Source organism: Neophocaena asiaeorientalis, unplaced genomic scaffold, assembly GCF_003031525.2.
Source record: "Neophocaena asiaeorientalis asiaeorientalis breed wild unplaced genomic scaffold, Neophocaena_asiaeorientalis_V1.1 scaffold210, whole genome shotgun sequence".
Lineage (NCBI taxonomy): Eukaryota > Metazoa > Chordata > Mammalia > Artiodactyla > Phocoenidae > Neophocaena > Neophocaena asiaeorientalis.
This window is the reverse complement of record NW_020172282.1, coordinates 1,048,745-1,072,522: the sequence shown is the minus strand read 5'-3', so window position 1 is coordinate 1,072,522 and position 23,778 is coordinate 1,048,745. Positions and strand designations below refer to the sequence as shown.

Here is a 23,778-nt window from a genome sequence, read left to right as displayed (position 1 = left end):
TTCAAGCCCTGGCTGGGGAAGTAAAATCCTACAAGCTGCACGGCCAAAAAAAAAAAAAGAAAAAAAAATCAGAATAAATGTAAAAAAAAAAAGTATTTGTCTATACTTGAGTCATGAAGAGATTCACCTAGGTTTAAAAAAAAAAAACAAAAAACACAAATAATAATGTGATCTAAAGGGCACCAGAAATACTTCTTCATTTTTCCTTCATATTTTTTCCATTTGTCTGAATGGTGGCAGGAACTTTAGAGATGACTTTTTAAGGTCATTAAGTGTCACTACTCTTTTATTAAAATGCAAATAGCTATTAGGAGGATTACTGCCTGAGAAGGCATTATTAGTTATTACTTAAGTGGAGGATGACTTTCTCAGGGTATGTCCTGTCTTTCACAGTTGGTTGAGAGCAAAATGCCATAGGAATCTTCATGGATAATAATAATAATAAAACAACTTACCATAACAATGGCTTCTCTATAGAGGTGCCTTCAAACTCCTTTATCAAGACCCTGACTTTGATAACCCACTATGTTACAATAATCCACCAAGGCCATGCCTTCTACCTCTACAAATTCACAAATTCCTCCATTTCCTTCCATTCCAGCTGTCACCAATGTGGCCCAGGCCACCATCATCTCATCCTGAATGAGTGTAAAGTCCTCTCAATAGGTCACTCTGATTTGAGAGTTATTCTTTCCTCCAATTCATTTCCTGTCCTCAAGTCATCGATCTTTTAAAAGTAAAGTTGGCTGTAACATTCTTATGCATAAAATTCTTAATAGGTTCTCATTTTTCAAATTCCTAAATAAGACTTATAAGGTCCTGCATAGTCTAGCTTCATCCTTTACCCCCGTGGCCTTAACATACTTAACTTCCTCAAATGAACCATATTCTCTCTGTCCTGAATGGTCTCTCTGTCTCCTCCACTCACTTCTGCTTGGCTAATTCCTCTTCATTCTGGTATTGGCTTTGGCTTCCATTTCCTGCCCTCATGTCTGACCTCCAAATTCAGGTCCATTGCTCCTTATATATTCTATAGCCCTCTGCACTTTGCTGCCCTTGTTATAGCTGTTATCTCTTTGCTTTTTTTAAAATTGGGGTATAGTTGCTTTACAATGTTGTGTTAGTTTCTGCTGTACAACAAAATGAATCAGCTACATGTATACATATATAGCCTCCCTCTTGGACCTCTCCCCCCACCAATTCCCGCCCATCTAGGTCACCACAGAGCAGCGAGCTGAGCTCCTTGTGCTATACAGCAGGTTCCCACTAGCTTTCTATTTTACACATGGCAGTGTATATATGTCAATCCTAATCTCCCATTCATCCCACCTCCCCTGCCCCCCATGTCCACAAGTCTGTTCTCTATGTCTGTGTCTCTATTGCTAAAAAAAAAAAAAAAAAAAGCAAGATGACTTTATAAATGATGTTGCATTTTAATTGCCCTTTTCACTTGTCTTTATCCTTCACTAAACTGTAACTTCTTTGAGGACAGAATGGTTCAATCTCTTCTCCCTTGGAACTTAAGTGTTTTGCACGGTGCTTAGAACACAGCAGGAACTACCCAAGAATTAGTTGGACAAAAGAACAAATAAAGGTTGGCTCACTTCTGACATTCTTCAGAAGGTTTACATTTTTAGGATTCTAAGGAGATGTTTTTCTCAGAAGTCTAGTTCTATAACTGAAGGTCCTAAACATTTTACAAAAGAAAAGGAGTAGTGTTAACAAGGAAATGAAAACTCATAAAAGAAGATACTTTTCAATATGTGTGGATAATAATTTCTTTTTCCTTTCTGCAGCTTGCAATAAACTTATACTTTTCAAAATCACAACATTTACTGAAAAGAGTCAGTCAAATCTTAGCCTACACATTAAAAATATTAAAGGCATACAATTCAGTGGATTCAGTGTAGAAGCATGCTATGGACTGAATTGTCTCTCCTCACATTCATGTGTTGAAGCCCTAACCCCCAGTGCCTTAGAATGTTGCTGTGTTTGGAGATGGGAATTTAAAGAGGTAATTAAGGTTAAATGAGGTCCTAAGGGTGGGGGCCTAATCCAATATGACTGGTGTCCTTATGAGAAGAAGAAGAGACAACAAGGATGTATGTGCACAGAGAAAAGGCCATGTGAGGACATAGCAAGAAGGCAGCCACCTGCAGGCCAAGGAGAGAGGCCTCAGCAGAAGCAGCCCTGCAGGCTCCATGGTCTTAGACTTCTAGCCTCCAGAACTGTGAGAAAATAAACTTCTGTTGTTCAAGCCATGCAGTCTGTTGTACTTTGTTACAGTAGCCATAGTGAACTGATACAAAGTGGAAAAGGTCGGAGAACATTAAAAAATTAAAAAAAAATTTTTTTGCCCAACATCACTTTTAGGTTTTTTTTTGCCCCTTATTAGTTGCTTTTGTCACATCAGTGACTTGCTGCTTCTCATCTTTATCCATATTTATCACTTCTACTCAAGTCAAGTTTAATACTTTACTTTTTCACCTATTTTATACTCTTACACTAAATGTTCAATTTCAGGGCTAATTTATAATAGGTGATTTTTTTAATAGCAAAAAGTATTTTTCTAGTAAAAAAGATTTTCTGAGGACTCCTAACAATTTTGTTTAGGGTGAGTGGGAATGTTATATCTGTGGCACTATCAATATTCTCCAACATCAGTGGACATTTATTGGGCACTTACTGTGTGCCAGGCACTGTGCTAGGTGCCAGAGAGATGGTGGTAAACAAGTCCGAGAAGGTCTGCCCCATAAGAGGAAGGTAGGAGTGAACCAACCAACCAAGGAACCAATGATAACAGTTATGACAAGACTGAAACAAATAGTATTCCATGATCAGACTAATATGGGAGACCTACCTGAGTAGGTAGGTGCCTTTAATCAGAGTCTGGAAGCCAGAGAAGGAGCCAGTTCATGTGTGTGTGGAAGGAAAGGGCAGGAGAAAAATGGGGAAGAACGTTCTAGGCATAGGGGAAGAACTAGTATCATGGTCTTTGAGGCAGTTTTAGGAACTGATGAAAAGTTGATGTGACTAAATATTGTGGTTGAGTGGGAGAACCCCATGAGAGCTGGGGCTGGGAGAGGGGTAGGCGAGGGCTAGATCACACACAGGCTTGCAGCCCCGGTGATGGGTCTGGGCTGTGAACTAAGTGCCATAGGACTCTAGTAAAGGAAGCACGTGAGCAAGTAACAACTCAGACCTCATATGTGAAACCCGGAAATAGGCGTCAAAATGTCCCATTTCTTGTACTTGAGAAAAACATAAGCAGGACAGATATCAACCTAATTATATGAGATCAGGGGTCTAACAAAGTGACAGCAATCGATCATGACGTCAAAGTATAGACTGTACCCTTTCACTGTACTGCTTCCCTCCCTTACACAAGGGGCCTTTGCAGAGTTGAGAGAAACGTGCCAGAAGCTTCTGACTGGTAAGTATCAAGGCTTAAAACTATGGTTAGAGTTGGAAGTTCTGGGCTGGTTTGCAACCTCCTTCGGTCTGCCTGCCACCATCTGTCCTATAAACCACTAGCAAGCCTGGACACCTGATAAGCTTTAGGAGAGGCCAGAAAAAGCCCTCACTGGATAACTCTGAGACCTCTCCTCCCCCAGTGAAGAAGGTGCTTGAAAACCATTACGGCTTTTAAAACTTCACTTAGGAATTAGGAAGACAGTAGGACTTTGCCCTTGATCTACAGTTTTATTTATTTGGCTTATCTGACATCAGAACCAGCAAGGGCACATAAGAATATCTTTAATTTAGCAGCAAACTATTTACAGATGAGTCAGTTTCCCATTGTGCTAAGCAGTTGATATAGGGGAGAAGGTCCCTACACTGAGTGAATTAGGAGCATATAGGAATACTTATAAAAACACACCTTTCAAGCAAGAACAACTATTAGATTTCTCTTTACAGACCATCTCATGAAGGGTGCACAGACAGGAAGGCCGAGGTATGAGGTGGAAAACAGATGAGACTCAATATCAGAAGACCTTGCTGGCAGGCGACCTTGGATAAGTCACTTGATGTCTTGTAACCGGGCATTTTCTTATCAGTGAAATGGCAATAATAATATCCAAATCTACAGGGCTTTGACAAGCAGATTAAATAATGTGTGGGAAAGGGCTTTGTCATTTTTGAAGCACTTCATAAATGTAAAATTTATTATTCATATTCTGGCTGCTGTGATGATGTCCAAGAGGCTGAAGAGAAAATTTTTGTCTTTTTGAAGCTTACAACTAAAATGAGAAATCACAAGGCACAGAACTAAATACATAATTGGTAACTTATGAACAACCACTATTTCTATTACTAGCATGTGCTCAAAATATTTGTTAAAATGAAATACAAATAATACAATGGGATATACAATTTCAGTAAATAGAGATGTGGTGGATGCAGCTGTGGAATGTCCAGAAGAGCTTTCTGGAGGGCATGCATTTATGTAGGTTTTATAAGATGCAATGTATCACAGTGGTTATGAGTTTGGGATCAGCTAGATAAAAGTCGAAATCCCGGCCCCACTGTGTCGTAGCTATGTGCCTGTGGGAGAGTCATGTAAACTCTCTAAACTGATACCTTTACTGATCGATAAAATGGGAATGAGAGTATTTACCGGCTTATCTAAGGACCAGGGGAAATTATGTAAATAAAGTTTTAAACACAGTGCTTACCATGAGGCAAATGCTTTAAAAAACGGTGGCTCTTGTAATTACTACCATTATAGATCTCACCACAGCTGAATGACGGGTTAAGCATCAGAGCTATAATAATGATAAAGGAGGGGAGACATCGCTGCTTCTCTTACAGAATCCTGGCAGATGTGGGGAATGGTTAGGATCTAATTAAACGGAAAGGAAAGGGAAGGAGCAAACTGAGAAAAGAGAAGTTGGAATTTTTTAAGGATGGAACAAAGTGATGAGAATTATGGAGGGCAGTAGCTTTTAAAACCGAGTCAGCTTCATTGATCAGTCTTAAATTCTGCTTTGTTTTCAAAATACAAGTCACATCTATCTTTCATCAAGTCGATGTAAGGTGTCTCTACTGAGACCGTTTTACAGTCTTAAGTGACCATCAAGCCAATATGATTAACCACTTGAGGAGGGAAAAGGGCTGGGAGTGACAAACTCTGCACTTTCCTCTTTGGAGATTTCTCTGTTACAACTTTAATTAAGAAAAGGTCAAAGAAGAGGGGTGGAAATAACCGGAGTGTGCTAGAATTTTGGACCCACACTCCAAAGGACAGGAGAGGACAGGGTGTGAGATCACATCATTGCATTCAGACATGACTGAATCTTTATCGACTATATCCTGCTTTGAAGATTACCAACACAAATTTTGGGGGGGCGTTAATTGTTCTATTGTTTCAGCTACCATATAACATTGGGGAACCAAATTCACTGGGAATAAGATGAAAACCATCACTCCACTTGTAGTTTTGAGAGGCTGAGATGTAAGAAAGAAGAGGAACTGTTCGATCTACCAGCTAGGAAAATTTGAACAAAGAGATGGGCTTAGCTGAAGAGTGCATTTTTATCTCCTGAAAGAGTAGCATATAGTATAAAATTAAACCAGTACACTGGTTATATACATATATTTTAAAAAGTTCAAATTAAGATAAATATATAACTATTAAAACAAATAAATGTTCATCAGTGTATCACCTAAAGTCATCTCATGTACTAATCTTGCAAAAAATAGTTCTAAGGCATCAAGGGAGGAAAGTTCTAGAAACAAAGAAGTGGTTAACAATACCAAGTGGTGAGGGTGATGAATGCCAAATGTTTGAGGGATGCTTTCTGTGACACAGTAGAAGAAAGGGGACCGATTTTAAAGGCAATTTAACCCATTGGCTCACTTAATAGTTATAATGGCAAAAAATCCATAGGCTCTCAGTTCAGAGAAAATGTATTAGGGTTATTAAGTAAAATCGAATATTTCTAAGGAACTGGTTTGCTAAACATATTTGTAAAACAGTTGTCTAAACTAGGATGAAACATGATAATTATACAGTTTGTGCATTTATTTTCATTCAAATTGGAAATGTATATTTATTACTAACTAACTTGAACCAATGGGAGGAATCTACTATGTCACAACTAAAATAGAAAGGGAAAAACTCTAGGAATGCCTTTATTCTATTACATAAGGCTATCTGAATTCACACATTTAACACATTGGAGAGTAAGCTTTGAATACTGTGGGACTTGAAAGCAGGCTGTATCAGGATGGCTACCCTGAAACATTTGTAAGAGAAGAGTTGAAAGACAATTTCTCCCACTGTTATCATTGTTGATGAAATTATTTCCATGGTATAATCCCACCCTATCGCTTTTCCTCTTCTTCACTTCTATCTTAAGGGAATGCAGGATTGTTCTCCAAATCAGCAGAAACACACAAGTCCTTGGAATAAGACAAGTTCCTGCATCACTGTCATGTGGTAATTTGACATGGCACACGTAACACAGAACTGACCGGTGGGACCCAGAGTCTTGCATCTCCCTAGATGCTAATATTTAGCACAGCACCCACTTACATGAGTTGTCCCTTTAGCTAAGATATAAACAAAAATGTGAATTCTATGGTACATTAATGGGCAGTGTCCAAAGTAGTATCACAAGACATTTTAATTGGATCAGTTAAAAAAATGCTTTAGTGACACCTCTGGCATCCAGTGACTTTGCTGAGACTGCTTGTCAAGAGATCAGACTGTTTCCCTCTCGCAGGACAGTCAAGCAGCCAAACCTGCACTAACCATGGTGGGTTGTTCCGGAGCATGTTGACATACAACCCGATGAGAACATGTTCGTCAGCTAGCCTGTCTGCCACATTCAGACTGTACTGTATCCTGAAACAGGGCAGGAGGAAAGAAAGGGTGTTGTTAGGACAGGTGGACAGAAATAAGCAGGGCAGGTAGGAGTGAGTTTGTGGTCGAAAAGGCATCTAGAAAACCAAGCAAGTAAAGGAAAACTAAGCGATGTTCTATGAAAAAACACAAGCAAAATCCAAGCAATGAAATTCACAAAGCCATTTCACTCTTTAAAAATAGATTTTCACTTAGGTCAAGTAACTTTTAAGAAAACAGAATTGCATTCTTCAAACCACTAAGGCCAAGAAATTCATTTGTACAGTAAATACACTGAAATAGGTTGCAAGCAAAGATTATCCTTTGGAAAATCAAATCTGAAGCTTAGTCACTTTAAAAAAGGAAAAGGAAATCAGGGAAAGCGAGTAACAACACAGATGTGTCTACTCAAAATAACTACTTGGTGCTGTTAATGGGGTTATAACAGAGCTGCTTTGACTAAATCAAAGATGGTCTTTCAAACACAAAGCATCTTTGACACAAGAAATCAGCATTTTTTAGTTTAGTTAATTCAGGGTTCCAGAACACTCTGGCTTTAACTTACCCTTTGCCCTTCAGCAAAGCTGGAGCAGCCCTAGCCAGCAGTTTGCTCTGCTCGACTTCACTGTCCTTGGGAGGAGAGCTGGTTAATAAGATGGGAAAGCCAAGAAGAGCGTAAACTCGGCAATGCATTCAAGAATAGAAACTGGCAACAGAAACTCCCAAGACTACTTCCAAGCTCCATTTGGACAGCTCTTTCATTACTTTGAAATGTTCAAGATGTTTTCAGATTTCCACATAGCTGAACTAGGAGTAGCAACCTGGCCTGAGAACCACAATTACAATTACACAAGCCGCTATGATCCCAGATTTGACCTCTGCTATTTGCTAAACAAATAGATTGCATGTGCCCAGACACAATGACAATTCATTCAGCGTTCATGACAGACTATCCTGTACACAGTCCAACAGTTCACTAAGTCCTGCCAGCCTTCAGATCCCACACAAGAAGCTTATTTCTCCAGCCTGCCCTCTATTCTCCGACTTTCTGTGTTGAACAGAGAATTGAAAATTACCTAGAGATTGGTGTCATATTAAAAGTGTTTTGCTACTTTAGGCACAAGTCACCTGACCTTGGCTGTGAAGCTGTGAAGAAAACTTTCAGAGAAACAGAGAAATAAACGTTTGAGCCTTATAAACATATATTCATACTCCTTGTGTCTATAACTGGTGAAGAAGAGTCCAATGAATAGGGCAAATTCTTATCATTTTAGATTTATTAGGAAGAACACTCAAGTTAACTGGCAATTTTAATGAAAAATTAAAAAGTTTAATGTAGTTTTATTAAAGGAAAATAGAAATATAAATAATAATAAAGTGTGGCCAAGCCAAAGGCACCCAAAATTTATATAATATAAATGAATTTATAACTATAATGAATAGGCATGTTCATTGGGAAATATGACATTGATTCTTAGTGCTATAACTGTACTTGTAATGTGCTTAAAGAGAGCTTCTTCTTTTGTAGGTTAGAAATTTGCCCTGCAACGCTGGTGTACTTAACACCATCCCTTCCTCCCTTCATGGAGAATACAAAAATTAAGTGTCTGACTTTGTCTGAATACCAAGTTTTTAATTACTTGCATTGAAATTATTAGATTTTTACCGCAAACTTCCGTAACTTTTCAAGAAGTTATAAACCTCTCTATATAAAAGAATGGTTAATAAAGCAGTTAAAAATCTTAAAAACTTTAAAAGTTTTACTACAAAGTACCGCTTTCTCAGACCACAAAGCACAAAATACAGCAACTTATAAATGAGTATCACATTAGAATTAGGCACGGTATAATTGGAATTCTTGTTTTATAATAGTATATACTACAAGAGTCCTTAAATTGTGAGGCTTCTGGTAAATTTAAAATCAAATTTGATCTATAAAGAAAACATCTAGTATAGAGTAGGCATTAATGTTTGTTGAATATTATGACTTTACTCAGCTTTTCAGGAATGCACCCATTACTCAAAAAGTACAACTGCATACAAACAAAATTGACTTTAACAATGAAATCAATGTTCTAGGAGAATTTGCCTTCCTGATGAAGTTAATTCTTTTTTAAAGCATATTGATCTGCACCTTCAAGGACTATGAAACCTGCCCATCAGGAGCAAATAAGCATCTTAAGCCACTGGAGTTGATATTTTCCCACCATCCCACCAAGACAGCATTCCAAACCTTGCCTCCTGAAGTACAGCTCATTATCCAGTAACTACGGTCTCACTGCTGCCCAATCACCTCCCCCAACTTTTTTTTTTTTGATAATACAAGATAGATCTACCCACTCTATAATTGATTTCAGATCCCTGTAAAACCACTCAAAACACTGTGAAATATTAAGAATGCTTCCCTCCAAATGAAACCATTTCTCTGCCTTGTCACATACGCTACTTTTCCCCTTGAATCCCAGAAATTGTGTTATTTCCTTAAATCAAAGGCCTAATAATTATATAGTTACAACCTCTGATGATGAATGTGCAAGAAGGAGAAAAAAAGAAACACGGGAGGATCAACCACGAGGATATGCTTGTTATAAGTTACTCTGGTGACGTCTTATGGGAGGAAGGTGATGTGTCAATAAAGCTGCAGAAGAGTGTCCCACCACTTACTAATGAGCACTGGCACTGGAGGAGCCCTGCTGACATCAGCATGGTGCAGGGTTGGTAGCAGGAAGTGAGCAGTTGCCCCAATTTTTCTCTGGTGGCTCATTCTTTCTTTCTCTCCAATTCTCTGGGCCCCTCTCTCCTTCCTCTACGCCACCTGCCTGTCTCCCCTGCTCTTTCCAAGTCCCTTCTTTCCGCAAAGGGATGAGCAGATGTCTCCATATACACGTCTTGTCCTTTTGTTGCCATTTTCTTTGCCTTGGCCCTTGCCAGTGCTGGTTCGAAGGCATCATTTAAGTCCTTTCATGTTCCTTTCCTTTCCCATATGAATCCTTGGGAAAACCAGTTCTTGGAATATATGGGGATGATATACTCTGCATTTATCTCATTTTGCTAAAGCTGTTAGCATCTAGTGCCAAGAGCATTTCTGACTTTTGGTACTCAGTGCCCACATAGTTTCTGTACTACCTAGAACTAGCCTTGGATTCTCCTCCTAATCATTTATTTCTGGGAAGCAGAAAACATGACCATGTATAGAGGAAGCCAAGTGCATGATGAAAACAGGAATAAAAAAAAGCACTCTTTCTAAATGAAATGGATCAAGAACTTAGAGAGCAGACCAGGAGGCAGGTTTGACTTAAAACTTGGGTCTATAAAGACTGTTCACATGAAGTATCTTCACCAGAATTTCTTCTGCAGCTCCCAAGGAGCTTGAAGAAGGGAAGCAAAGTGGAAAAAATTTTCTCCTGAGTTGTTGCAAAGGTAGTGACATCAGGTAATTTATGATAATCTCTTCAAAGCAAGGTACACTCACGATATTTTATAGAATAATTTGGATGTTTAAACTTTCATTTTGTAGCTCTGGCAGTCTGCTTGGAGAAGTTTGGTGATATTTCCAATTCGTTGTGGCCTTTGGGATCAGGCAACACTGGAACCTAGGGCCTTATCAGGAAGTGATTGCTTCCAGCATGTCAGTGCCTCCAAACATGCCAATGGCTTTCCTGCAGCTCTAGCTCTGGAAACGTCTCCATCTTCTGCATGCCCCGTCTTCAAATTTAAAAGCATTCCTCCTTTTAACCTCGGAAACTGCCAACTACCGGGGACTCCTCTTGACTGTGGGTGATAAATCTTTTCTAATCTGCGTCCCAAGGAGAAGCAATGCTACCATCCCTAAAATTGTGGGTATACACGTCTCTTTTTCTTATTGTCGTTATTTTCTTTTCACCAGGCCCTGCCAATGTATAAACACCTCCTTCAGCACACATACTTTCATTATTGGGTGTGGTGACAATCATACCTGGAGGGTATGACAAGGTGAAATTTGAATTTCATGTGTTCTGCTGAAAGAAAAGAGGCTGGGAATATTCCTTTAGATTATTCTTTTCTAAAAAAAAAAATTCTCTTATTTTCTCACCAATTCCTTTTTATACTCTGGAAAAGAACATATGTAAAGATAAATGGCCTTCTTCCAAAAATTTTCATACACACACACACACACACACACACACACACACACACACACACACTGGCATAATGCGTTCTGGAAGATTAGTACAATTTCAAAATATTTCATATTTATTTATTTAAATTCACCCTTTCGTTTTGGAGAATGACAACTGATGCCAGGATTTTGCTTAAGTGCAAACATTTTGGGGGTACTCTAAGGTAACAAAATCACACACAAATGCTCCCTGGATTTTTGCTTAAACCTGCCATATAGTTTTGAAAACCGCTTCTGCTTATGCTGTGTTATTATATTAGCTCTGGCCAAATATTTTTTTCTTTTATTGAACAGGAAAATAAAAGGATTTAAATAAAAGTCCTGCACAGAACAACAATATAATATAAACAAATTATGTCATGTGGCGTGATTAACATCACAATGGTTAAATGGAAAATGATATTTGAACCATGGCAAATTAAGAAGAGAGATTTACTTTTTTTATTGATTCTTAAATGATTGATAAACTTGTTGGTGTTTGGGCTTTGTGAAGAATGACTGGTAAACTTGGCTCCCTCCTTAGCTGACTGTCAACTGGGAATAACATTTTGCTTCTCAATGTAATTAACACAATCTATACCAAGGTCATCAAACTAATTTAAATAAATTAGTTTTAAATAAAAAAGAGTCCACAAGTCAGTTTTACCAAGAGATAATTTCTTGAAAAACTCTATTTCCCCTTTCGTTTTCTAGCTTTCAACATCTTTGATCTGAAACATAAAATACCTGCCACACGCAAATCAGCAAACAAGCATTAAAAAATAGCTTAGTGTCTCAGTGGGAAAATGAGTTGTCATCAATTCAGGCTGGCATGAAAGTCAAACCTCCTTAAGCAGATACCGTGGAAGAAATTATAATTCTTAGGTCATATTTGATTCACTACATTTACTATGCTGTCCCCCAGATAGTATCAAGCTGTATCAATTGTGTTTTTGCCAAAAGATGCTCTAGAAAAGTTTGCTGGGTACAGAGCACACACAGACAGCAGCTAAAGCAACTCTAGTAAGAGAATAAAGGTTATCTAAGTGAAGAAGAGGTGACAGCAGATTTAAGTATACACTAACATTTTAGTATAGGAAATAGAGTTGAGTGCGAAGACCAGTTTAATTCAGGTTCGAAAAATATCTAGCATGTTAGTGGAGCTCTGGGGCTACATGGAAGAAATAATTACTTGCAGAGAGTGTTTATTTCAAATTTCATACAACATGCCCAGAAAGTGTGGAAAGAATGAAGAAATCTTCAGTTGAGGTTGATTTATAAATGCATCTATTTTATGATGCTGATTTATAAATTTACCTCCTTTCCTGACTGAAAAGGGATGGATTTTAATCTTAGAAAATACTGAGCATGGAGAAAACTGATTTTCAGAAGCAAAGTCTGAATTCAGTACCTCAACTTTATTTCTATTCACTTTTGATTACCAAAACACAAATGTTTAAAATTTAGTTTGAACATTATATGTCAGATTAAAAATCTGGATTAGGGAAAGCAAAGTATTTGAAAAAACTGAAAAAGACACGTGAATTAGCCTTTCTGTGATTGAAAACCCAAACAAATCAACCAACTGAACAACCAGTCAACCCACAAAAATAACTCACAAAGGCTGTTCCCTTGGGAAGAATCAGGATTTTGAAAGTGCGTGAGGAAGGCAGTGTATCTTCCCCATATGCACCCCTGGACCTAATACAGTATTAGTAATTAACCAAATGCTTTTCAGACAAATCAGAAAATAGCATATTAGATTGTGTTCAATACACTCTATGACTCATAAGCAATGTTCTCATATTTGGGAAGGTGATCAGTTCTGGCTAGATATAATAGCCAAAGGGATTCTTTTTGTGCGTGGTTAAGACTTGAGAGGTTGCATTTATAAAAATATGTGTAAAATCTTTAAGAGAAGTTTCTAAAACTGGAGGTAAAAGTATCTAGCCATTCAAATTTTTAGAATGTCCTTATTGTAGCTAATGAAGAAATGGCCATAATAGCCATAACTAATGAAATATTTTCCAAATGGAAAGGACTGGTTAGCTCTCTCACGTAAATGAGGTGAGGATTTTGGCAAGATAATTAAGATTTTACAAAGGGGGCCTGATGCCAACAGCAGAAACTCAAAGGCATAATGCTGTGTGCAGTGAGGGGGAGAAGGGCTTTGTGGTCAGCTCTTGCAATGTTTGCCATAATGGCAGGCTATCTTTCATAAGCTTAATGTTGGCTGCCCAATCATACATCATATATTGGCGTTCTCTTCCTAGTGGTAATGATAAATTTCCATTGATCTAGTTGTTCTTTTCCTATAAACTCATGCATTTATAAGAAAACAATCTAGGTTTAGGGATATAGTTATGATCAAGAAAATGAATGAATTTGTCCACAAATTGTGTCATTTGATCCATACTGTGCCTAACTGCTAATCAGCATCGAGTACACACACACACACACACACACACACACACACACACACACACACACACACGAAGACTTCAAAGGGTTAAGGGAGAGTGCCTTTGAGAATTCCCTCTTTTAAGTTAAGGGAAAAGTGACTCAAGGATATAGCTAGAAACGGATATCAGAACAGGGGATGGGCAGATGGTGGTAGTATACCCTCATAAATCTGTGTGAGTTAGGTTACCAGGATGTCAGAAGACTTCAAAGATAGGCCCTAGTGCCTTTTGAAGATCAAAGTGTATGCTTGCAAAGGACTCTATGTGAGGAATGCCAGGAGTTTGTAGCGAGGATTCTGGAGTAGTGATTTCAATTCATCCTTATTCTGCTTTATCTCTGTAAGTTCTGTCACAATACCAAAGACCAAAAACTCAGGCTAAATAAAGTATCTGCACAGCAAACTTCCTTACTTTTTTAATGCAGCCTCAACACTGACCAGCACCACTCTTGGCTTGTTTAGGTTTTAGTTTTTATCCGATTTTAACAGGGGCAGTTGGGGTGGGGTAGGAGTGAGGGCAGAGCTCTAGGTTCTATTTCTTTGGTTAAGTTCCAACTGTAGGAAGATTAGGTGCTTTAACTTATGCCTGTATTTGGCATGATGGTTTCCATCGACCTTAGCGTATGGACATGGCTAAGAAATAAACAGGGGATCACCACCAGCATTATCAACTGGTAGAAATTAAACACTAAGAGCATGAAATTGGTTGTGAAATTGCTACTTTAATAGGAATCAGACTGCCCTACCTGGGGGGAAATGGCCCAAGCCCAGGAGGACAGAAAGATATAAGTCCTCAAGTCTTTTACTGTAATATGGTCCAGCCATGTGATGTTGTCCTGATCTCACACAGTTAGTGCTAAAATCATTCCAAGAGGCTCTTTAATACAAGAGTCTAAGGAATCACCATCTGGGGTCTTGCAAACTGTACCAAAGCAGAGAATCGTCCAAAGAAGGAGATCCAACATGGTACTCTTCATATTTACTCATCTCATACATACTGGCTTGAAGACATAAAATCAATAAAAGAAGTGGAAAAGAGAAAAAGAGCTGACCAGTCCAGCTCAAGTTGGAAATTCTCAATGGAATCTCATAAAACCCCAGAACTGTATCTCCACCAAAGCATACTACAAGAGGATTTTAGTGATGAAGTAGGACTAGCGGTCTAGCTATGGAACTACTACTACGATTAGTGCTTCAGGGCTGGGATACTGACCGTGCGCTGTGGTCAAGCTGATTTACATACAGCTTTATGAGCGAATGCTCCTCAGCCACAGGGCTGGATGCACTTATCCCCTCAGGTAACCTGAGGGATGCAAACAATGAGACCCCGTTAAAACCTCCCATGGACAGAGCAAGGCCCACTCAGAGAGGAAAGACGTTCAGTGTACACAGCTTTATTGAATGGCACCCTTAAAACAGAAACCAGAGGCCAACCTCCGTGACGATAGGAAGAACTGCAAACTTTAAACAACGTGCTTGAGGTTCAGAGGGAACATTCCAGAAGGACTGAAAATGGGAAGAAAGGGAAATGATCATATTTTGGGGCACCATGCCCCCTGGAGGAACCAGAACAGCTCAAAATATTATAGGAATATTTTAGAGGAGAAGAAGCCATGTTATCCATCTAGACGCATCCATCATAAAGCACCGTCCAAGCTGAAATGATATAAAATGACCTTCAGTAAGGATGGGGTCTATCTCTGCTTGACATTTGCAGAATGCAGAGCTTCCTAATAAAAGCATATCTTTGTTAACATCACGCCAGATCGTCCCAAGAGAGAGGCACAGGCCCATGTTTCCAATAGACTTTACAGTTTATGATTTTGTCTTAGAAAATGTGGTTTAATCTGCTGGTGGCTCTGAAAAGGAGTGCTGAAAGGAATAAACTGGGCTTCAACCATAGGATTTCACTGTGGATGTTATGTAGACCCATTGCCTTCCCATTTCTATCTGTGACAGACTTGCTTAATTTATAGCGGGAAACACCGTTCTGTTTATTCCGCTGATTACAATTATGGGGAACACCTTAATCTCAGGTTCCTGCTGATGGACAAATCCAGGAACTCGGAGAAAAAAATCAACAGTGTTCTGAGTCTCACTGTCTGCAAATCTTCACTAGAACGTACCAGGATATTACAGGGAAATTGGTATCTCAGCAACTCTTCGGGGAAAAGATTGGTTATGTTTGTTTTTGAAACATGAGGCCATTTGTTTCCTACTGAAAGGCATTTGAAATCTTACATTCAATTACTCACTCCAATTGTCCTTACCTTTGTTTCTGCCTTCCTGTGAGCCTTCTCCATGTATTCCTTAAAATAATTCTCTGGTGCTCTATTTGTGATATTTGATCAAATGACTTGGAGTACCTCTTGACCCCTGCCTGTTCATTGGGCTAGCTTTAGGAGAAGTGTCTGTTTCACCTGTTTGCTTACAGGGCAGTGGATCTTTGTGCAAAAAGATGAGACATGCATCCACCCTCTTTTTTTAAAAGTTCTTGTTCTTATCCTTGAATTACTTATGTAGAAACTATATTTCCAAATTTGGCCTTGAGCCTCTAGCCTCAGGAACTCTAGAGTTCACTAAGAAGAAGATTCTTTTATATCTGGAGCTTTATATTACGAGATGTTTCAGAATGTCCATCGTAATTCCCCGTTGCATCTTGAAATTCCAATTCCCCGGCTTAAATGGGCCATTCCAAGTGCTATGAAAGTGACTTTCTCAATGAGCCAGAATGCATGTGTGTCAGCAGTAAAACTTAAATATACCCTGCATTCTTACTGTGGATAGATTGTAAATGCAAGTTTCCAGAAGTGACATTCATTCCCAAAGCCATCCTAGCCCTCTTCAAACGCATCCAAATGAATGAAATTAACAACTTGTGACATATTTACAAACTAGTTTCTAACAGTAATCTTCCACATTTGGCTTAAAGGAGAATATTTTTCTTGCCACAAAATCAAGGCTCATTACCAAAGGTTTATTTTATAATAGGGTTGGAACTTACCTCCTGGTAATAAAAGGACTTCCTGAGGAGGGGACAGAGTGGGAGAACATGCTGTCATTCATGCTGGTTACAGGTCTGGGCGGCCTAAAACAAAGTACAGTTAAATGGAAAATGGATGGAAAGTTAAATAAAAGTCACAAGTTGACAACTATACGATCTCTCAAGGAAAGGAGTCGGTAAGATCAGAGTTCTTATCTTACCCAGGATCAACGCAGAATTTTATATTTTCCAACTCAGTTCTTGAAGTGTTTTGGGAAGTTACATTTCCTTGAGAAGATAGAATGTCTGTTTAAGCATTGCGGGGAAGATCTCCAGAAACCACAGGAATGTTTATTCATGAGCTTTGAGCCTTGGTGATTCATTGAGTCATATTCTCAGATAGAATGAGGATTTTGAGGCAGCCTACTAACTTCTAAACAGAGAAGCTCAGAAAACTTGATGACAATCAGAATCTACATCCTCTTGGAAAGAGGAAGATTCCCGAGGCTTTGGAAACTTCCTGTGTTCCCCATGACGATGGCCCTCTTCCAGGATACCCGGGCCTGTAAGGACCCAGCTGCAAAATCGTATCATGCCTTCTTCGCTCTTTGCTCTAAGTGAAGACACAATTAAGCACCACAGGGATTTACTGACTTTCTGTTATCTGGATGATCTATATGATAGGACATATAGTGCAAGGCATCTCAAAAACTTCACTTTTTTTCATATGATTAGAGAAGGAAAATAGGGTTCAATATTCCCTGGAATTGTCCACAACCTTAAACACCAACTGCATCATGTCTGTCCTCCACTGTCTCAATTTTCATTCCTATCACTGATGTCTTAGTTCAGGTAAAATGATAGAGCTAAGATCCCCATCTCATCTCCAAGCTGTTTTTAGTCTTATTTTAGGTTCACTGTAAGATGTTCCGCAGTACAACGAGGTGGAATTCAGAGTTCAGAAGATGGATGATGGGGCAGGGCAGCGTTCTGAGTCAGGAAATTTTAGTTTCACTCTCATTCTATATATGAGTTCGACAGTACAGAATTTTTTGAAGATGAAACATGAATACAGTAGCCTATAGAATCTATTTGTGTCAACTTGACTAAGAGCAAAAGGTTGTAAAGGTTTAATTTTTATCTTAGGAAACCAGAGTTAGTTCGGATTCTACGATGAAGAGAAAAAGGTAGACTTGTTTGTCCCAATGTATTTATGGGAATGGACATGATGCAAGGCAGGTTATGAAATGTCAGCACTACATGCAAAAATTCATTGACACTTTTGGTTCTCAGTACCTGATGCTAAACTGCGTTCTCAGATTTTTTAAAGACACATTCTTTGTTGGGTGAGGTCAAAATAGCAGGTTCAGTATTTAATCTACTCTGAACATATTAGCCGAAGTTCTGAAAACTAGCTTAGTGTTTTATATTACTTCTTTAGGATATGCGTGATACGTGAGACTAGTTTAAAGCTAATTCTGCTTTGAGCAGGACACTTTCACTTTATAAGAAGGATGCTAATTTTAAACAAATGTGCTCTGTTAATTTTGAAAAGTTAGGTGTATCAGATTTTAAGACAGTAGGTAGAATGAAATATCTTCATTTTAACTTTGAAAAAAGTGGAAAAAAATCAACTTGACAACATTTCTGGTTTTCTTTTGTCTTTTTATTAATGTTCCCCTCTTGCTCTATCTCTAGGAAGTGAGAAAACAAGTGGATTTGGAATGCTTTTTAACTAGTCTGGTAAATTTACTCTATTGAACCTGGTCACCCCAAAGCTGAAGTTGCAGTTCCTTAGTAAATGGCTTCACATTTAACGTTCATCACGAAAATGTTGAACTTGGGACACAGAATGGCTAACCTTGGCACCAAAGGGCACTTTTCAAAGGGACCTATCTCCTCCACAACCAAATGGCAAGGTACCTTATCTAATAAATAGGTCACATTGGGAATTTTAAACATATTTAGTCTTATGAAAAAGAAATAGCTCCAGAAGATAAGGTCACAGAGGCCTAGTGCAAAGTTTTCTTTCTGGACAAGATGTCTGCAAAGGACATTTTTATAAAATTGGCATTCTTTTCATAAACTGAAAGTGCTCAGCTTAAAGGCAGAATTAGTTTTAAGCTAGCCTCATATCTCTCACCTGTTTTGTGTCTCATAACCACTTATAAGTCTTTATAAGCACACTAAAGACTATTGACTTACCAAGTATCCCTTTTGGCAGCAAAAAATTGAATAGAATAGAGACAGTTAATCATGGTAACATTTACAAGCAATATAATAGCTAAGAACAAATGCCAAAACACCAAAATGCCACTACTTAAGTGGCTTTTATGTGCCTATGATAACTTAGAATAGCTAAACGAACAGCATACTTTAAGATTAGAAGTCTTAGATATCCCCATCCAAAAAAAAAAAAAAATATATCTGTTCAAAGCTAAAAAATGGTAAAAAATCTGTTCTACTAGAGATTGGCCACTCTGCACCCAGAATTTCTTGCGTGTTATTTCAACAATTAAATATTTTGTATAATTTGTCTTTTAAAACTGACATTCACCCTGGAAAAATATATTATCCGTGAGTACAGATCAGTGTTTTGATTCAAGGACTATTTTAAGAATCTGGTTAAACATGGAACTTTTAGCAGAAAAAGGCACATTTCGTGTAGAATTTTAGGGGAATCCTGAAACTCTCCATGGAACCCAAATTGTGTGGCATGGCCTCACTTCTTTCTCATTTTTTTTTTTAAATTTAGTTATTTTTGGCTGTTTATTTGCTCCACAGCAGGTGGGATCTTCCTGGACCAGGGCTCAAACCCATGGTCCCTGCATTGGCAGATGGATTCTTAACCACTGAACCACCAGGGAAGTCCCTGGCCTTGCTTCTTAATTCTGTCTCCAAGTGCGAGGCCCCATCCTAACTCCGTTTTGCTGCAAAGCTCTTAGAGCCAGGCTGTTTACCCCCATCCTCTCCCTACCTTTCCCACACCCATCATCTTGGATTGAACGCTGTTCTCTTGGGGGGGAACCCCTAAGGGGTTCTACCAGCCCCTAAGGGGGCTGGTAGAGAGTGACTCCGTGGCCAAACTCAGAGAGCCCAGACCTACTCTCACTTATGTTTTGTTCATTCACAAGCAACTAAGTGATCGTCCCTGGCTATGGGGAAGTAAGTTAAGACTTCAGGAGAACAGCTCATATGAGCTCGCTTTCTGCAGGTGATTGGTCCTTTGGGACACTTCCCAGATTTCTTTACCCCTGGTTTACTTTAAGGCTTATTTTTGGGAGCAAAGTTTCCAAAAATAAGTCAACCACATTCTACAGAATCAGTTTACATTAGTTTGTGGATGCTTCCAGACTTGTGTGGATTGCTGGGGGCAATGAACCCTCAGCACACACCCAGAGTAAACCAAACAAAGCCCTGTGGGATTTATACAAAGTCCACAGACATGCTGCAGCACAGTGGTTTGATGGGATCTGTTTATGTCCATTAGGGGAAAGAGTGGCTGCTTTCCTAAGGCTCCGAGATGCACCACAGTGCCTCTAATGGGTTATGTTCTCATCCGCCTGAAGCGTGAACCTTGCCTTGGTGGATTCCTAACACCCATGTGTCCCATCAGCCAACCTCTCGAGGTCAACAGGCAAACACAGGCCCTGCAGTGCAGGTGGTAGTGCTGAAGTGTGCACAATGAAAGGCAGTTCAGACGGACGGGGAAAGCCTGTTCTAGAGGCTTCCTGAGACACTTGTGACTACGTAACTCCTAACTGTGCCCCAAAGTAGGTAATGAACTTCTTTCTTCTTCTGAGCCCAAGATAACACCCAAGAAAGAAATACTTTCTTCTACCTAAGCCTCCTCTGTTTTCTGAGCCAGCCAGGCCTGAGAGAGGCCCCCCGACATGAGGCTTTTGGGAAGTGGAAGGGGTGGGTGGTAGCACCGTTCCTTGGGCCAATTGCCTTTGCCCCCCAAACTCACACATACTTTGGATGAACTTCCCCTCCAATACCCCTTCTTCAACCCTCCCTTGCACAGGCCATGATTCTTCTAAAGTTATGTAACTTGGGATAAAACAACAGCAACAGCAATGATTCCTAGGCTTGCTGGCATCTTTAAGATGACTGGCTGTGCAGAGAAAGGAAACAGAGGGCTTCTCTATTTGGGACTCAAAGCACACATGACGTTAAGGTACGGTGTGCTTTAAAATTTCCTGACCACGGTAGTTCCGTTGATTATTAACGTCCAACTGTGCAAACCCCAATAACATCGTTATTTTACAATTATAAAATTTTGAATATTTTCCACTTCAAGGTAAATTATATAGTGGGGCATACTTGTACATCTGGGCAGAAGTACTGCATACCTCTCCATGAAAAATATTATAATAACATGACTTTCACTCTTTTTTTTTAAGACGATAAAATTTAAAACTTGGTCCCTGACAACTAAGAGGAAATTAATTGTCTTTGTATGGATCTGCACATGCATCAGTGAAGAAAGCTGTCCCTCAGTCTGGCGGGTAGAGACACTCACACGATGTGGGCCAAGTTGAGTGGTTTCTCAGGCTGGTCAGGGAACATGGGGTGCAAAGGTTCACGGCTGGAAGCACAGCTCAGAGACTTGCTTAATGCATTGGTGAGCTTCTTAGCGGGTGATTTCTGGAAGGAAGAAGAAAGGTTCAAGTGATAACAGTCAACATTTATGTAACATTTCATCGGATGATTTGTTTTCATAGTAGATATCCATTCATTCATTCAGGAAATCTTCTTTGATAATCTACTCTAAGTCAAGGATTTTGCTCTTTGCTGGGACCAGAACGCTTGGAATTAGCCATCAGGGTAACTGCCTCGGGCTGCACAGTGTCAGCAAATGCTGTGATAAATGGAAGCAGTCATTGTGCTCAGGACGTCTGAGCTGGGACTTAATGAACGGAAGGGTCCTTCTGACAAAACTCAGGGGACTGGAAGGTAATTCCAGATGGAGGAAGAACAGGAGACCCTGTTCTGGAGAGGAAAGCAGGAGGGAGACCACTGAAGTCTTATATGCCGCGTCCAAGACTGTGGTCTTTATCTCAAATGCAGAGGGAGACAATGAACAGGTTAAATCTCAGAGGTGACCTGATTCTAGAAGGATTGCTTCTCTTTAAGAACAGAAAAAGGTTTGAGAGGGGATGGGAATGGAAGTAAGGAGATGGGTAGGAGGCTTTGCGGGAATCCAGGGGCAAGATGTTTCAGGTGTGGCTGGATACATCCGGTTAGAAGGAAAAGTGGAACTTCAACCTGAGTCTCTAGAATTTATGTTCTTTCCAGGGCATCATGCTACCTCTTTTTCATTTGGACCAGTGGAATGTTTATTTTAAAATTTCACGGCCAAGCTGATCAAAAATAGTCTACCACATATAATAATTCTTTACCCCAATTTTTCCTTTCTGTGAGAAGCGATTTATCATTTTGTCACTTTCTTTGATACATAGAGTCCATAACTGGCAACATAACGAAGTGACTTTTGTCCTCATTTTTAAAAGCTAAGTAAGGGGAACATTGTCCAAGAAGTCCCTCTTTGGCTTTTGCTGGGAGGTGTAATTCTTAGAACACTTAAAACAGCAGTAACAACAGCTCTTCACCCCATAAACATTGGGGCTCCTTTGTCCTCGTGAGGAGTCTGATCCTACTCTGTAAAGACATTGTCCTGCCGTATAATTGCAGAGTTCAAAACCCCTAAGAAAAGGCTCCTTACCTGACTTTAGCATTTACATAAAACAACAATTACAAACGATTAGGCTACAATCACCAACCCTCTAGGACTTGGAATAGAAACATATTTGAAAATTGGTAATACGTTGACAATAAGAAAATAGAAAGTATTTCCTCCAGCGTTCTATACTAAATGGTATTTCATGATCTGTGCTAGTATACCTATTCTCAGCATGTGATATAGCCAGTAGTGATGGGTGGCATTTGAACTGGCATCAAGCCCTCAGTATACAATGCCTTAGTGAAGAACTCTTACTTGAACTCAGAATCTGACATGTGCTAAACAATTAATATATTTGCACTGAATACCAGTTCCCAATAATAATTCCTAGAAAGAACATTCTGATTTAAAATGTATATTCTCACTACTCACCCATAAAGAAGAATGAAATAATGCCATTTGCAGTAACACAGATGGACCTGGGGATTATCATACTAAGTGAAGTAAGTCAGACAGAGAAAGACGAATATCATATGATATCAATTCTATGCGGAATCTAAAAAAAAATGATACAAACGAACTTATTTACAAAACAGAAACACACTTACAGACATAGAAAATAAACTATGGTTACCAAAGGGGAAAGGTGGGCAGGGAGGGATAAATTAAGAATTTGGGATTAACATATACACACTGCTATATATAAAACAGATAAACAACGAAGACCTAGTGTATAGCACAGGGAACTATACTCAATATTTTGTAATAACCTATATGGGAAAGAATCTGAAAAAGAATAAATATATGTACTATACATATATGTATAACTGAATCACTTTGCTGTATACCTGAAACTAACACAACACTGTAAATAAACTATACTTCAATTAAAATGCATATCTGAAGACCTTTGTAAAAATAAAATGAGTTACTCTTTAAGTAAAGACTATAGGTTGATTTGAGACACATTAAAATAGAGAAAAAATGCTTCTAAAAAGTCTGCATTTTCTTGTGATACAACTATTCCAAGAGGAGTTGGCAGGGCTGATGGCACATTTCACGAAAAATAATCTGTACATAGAGCAATACTTTTACAGAAGCACCAGAACAACATCACTGGATCTGGTCTTTGAGTTGAACTGAGACAGAGGTCAGCAAACTGTAAACCACCTGAACAGCAAGCTCACGGAGTCAAATTCCTCCCATAGACACAGGGCCATGTGCTCCTGAGAACACTTTCATCACATGGACAGGTCACCTTTAGCAGGTCAGTATTACAGGTCACCTCCAGCAAGTTAGTCACTTGCACTACTCATGAAAAGATGATTTTCTAATATCTCCCCCTCCTCTAAAAAAGTAGAATGAAACAGCATCCTTAAGCCCACACGCTCACAGGCCTTTCCTTCATGTTCCAGTCATGCAGTTAAGACAACTCCAGAATCTAACTAACAATAATTTTTAGGCGATTCCCACAAACCACCCCCAAACTTGAAAAGAACCTTAACTTACTGTGAAAATGAGATTATGTTCCAGAAGGTCCTTGCTGTTTGGTTGTTACCTAAATCGGTACTGAATTATCTGTATTCCAAGAAGTAATATCATTTGAGTCTTCCTATATTTTAAGCCTTAGGAAGCTACACTGGGTTCAGATACACTAAGTAAG

The 23,778-nt window shown here is 39.1% G+C and overlaps 1 protein-coding gene across 3 annotated transcripts in view; it reads right to left on the bottom strand.

The window, feature by feature from the left end:
• Nucleotides 1–23,778, bottom strand: part of DTNA (dystrobrevin alpha) — a 274,470-nt gene that overhangs the window by 41,551 nt on the left and 209,141 nt on the right. The window contains exons 10-14 of one of the 3 annotated variants that reach the window (XM_024764509.1): nucleotides 20,955–21,079; nucleotides 18,635–18,643; nucleotides 16,451–16,534; nucleotides 7,413–7,490; nucleotides 6,758–6,850 (exon numbers count right to left, since the gene is read on the bottom strand). In XM_024764509.1, coding sequence (XP_024620277.1) covers nucleotides 6,758–6,850; nucleotides 7,413–7,490; nucleotides 16,451–16,534; nucleotides 18,635–18,643; nucleotides 20,955–21,079 — 389 coding nt within the window. Of the gene's footprint in view, nucleotides 1–6,757; nucleotides 6,851–7,412; nucleotides 7,491–14,659; nucleotides 14,750–14,816; nucleotides 15,103–16,450; nucleotides 16,535–18,634; nucleotides 18,644–20,954; nucleotides 21,080–23,778 lie in introns of those variants that run through there. The other 2 variants (XM_024764501.1, XM_024764517.1) reach the window with 2 other exon arrangements.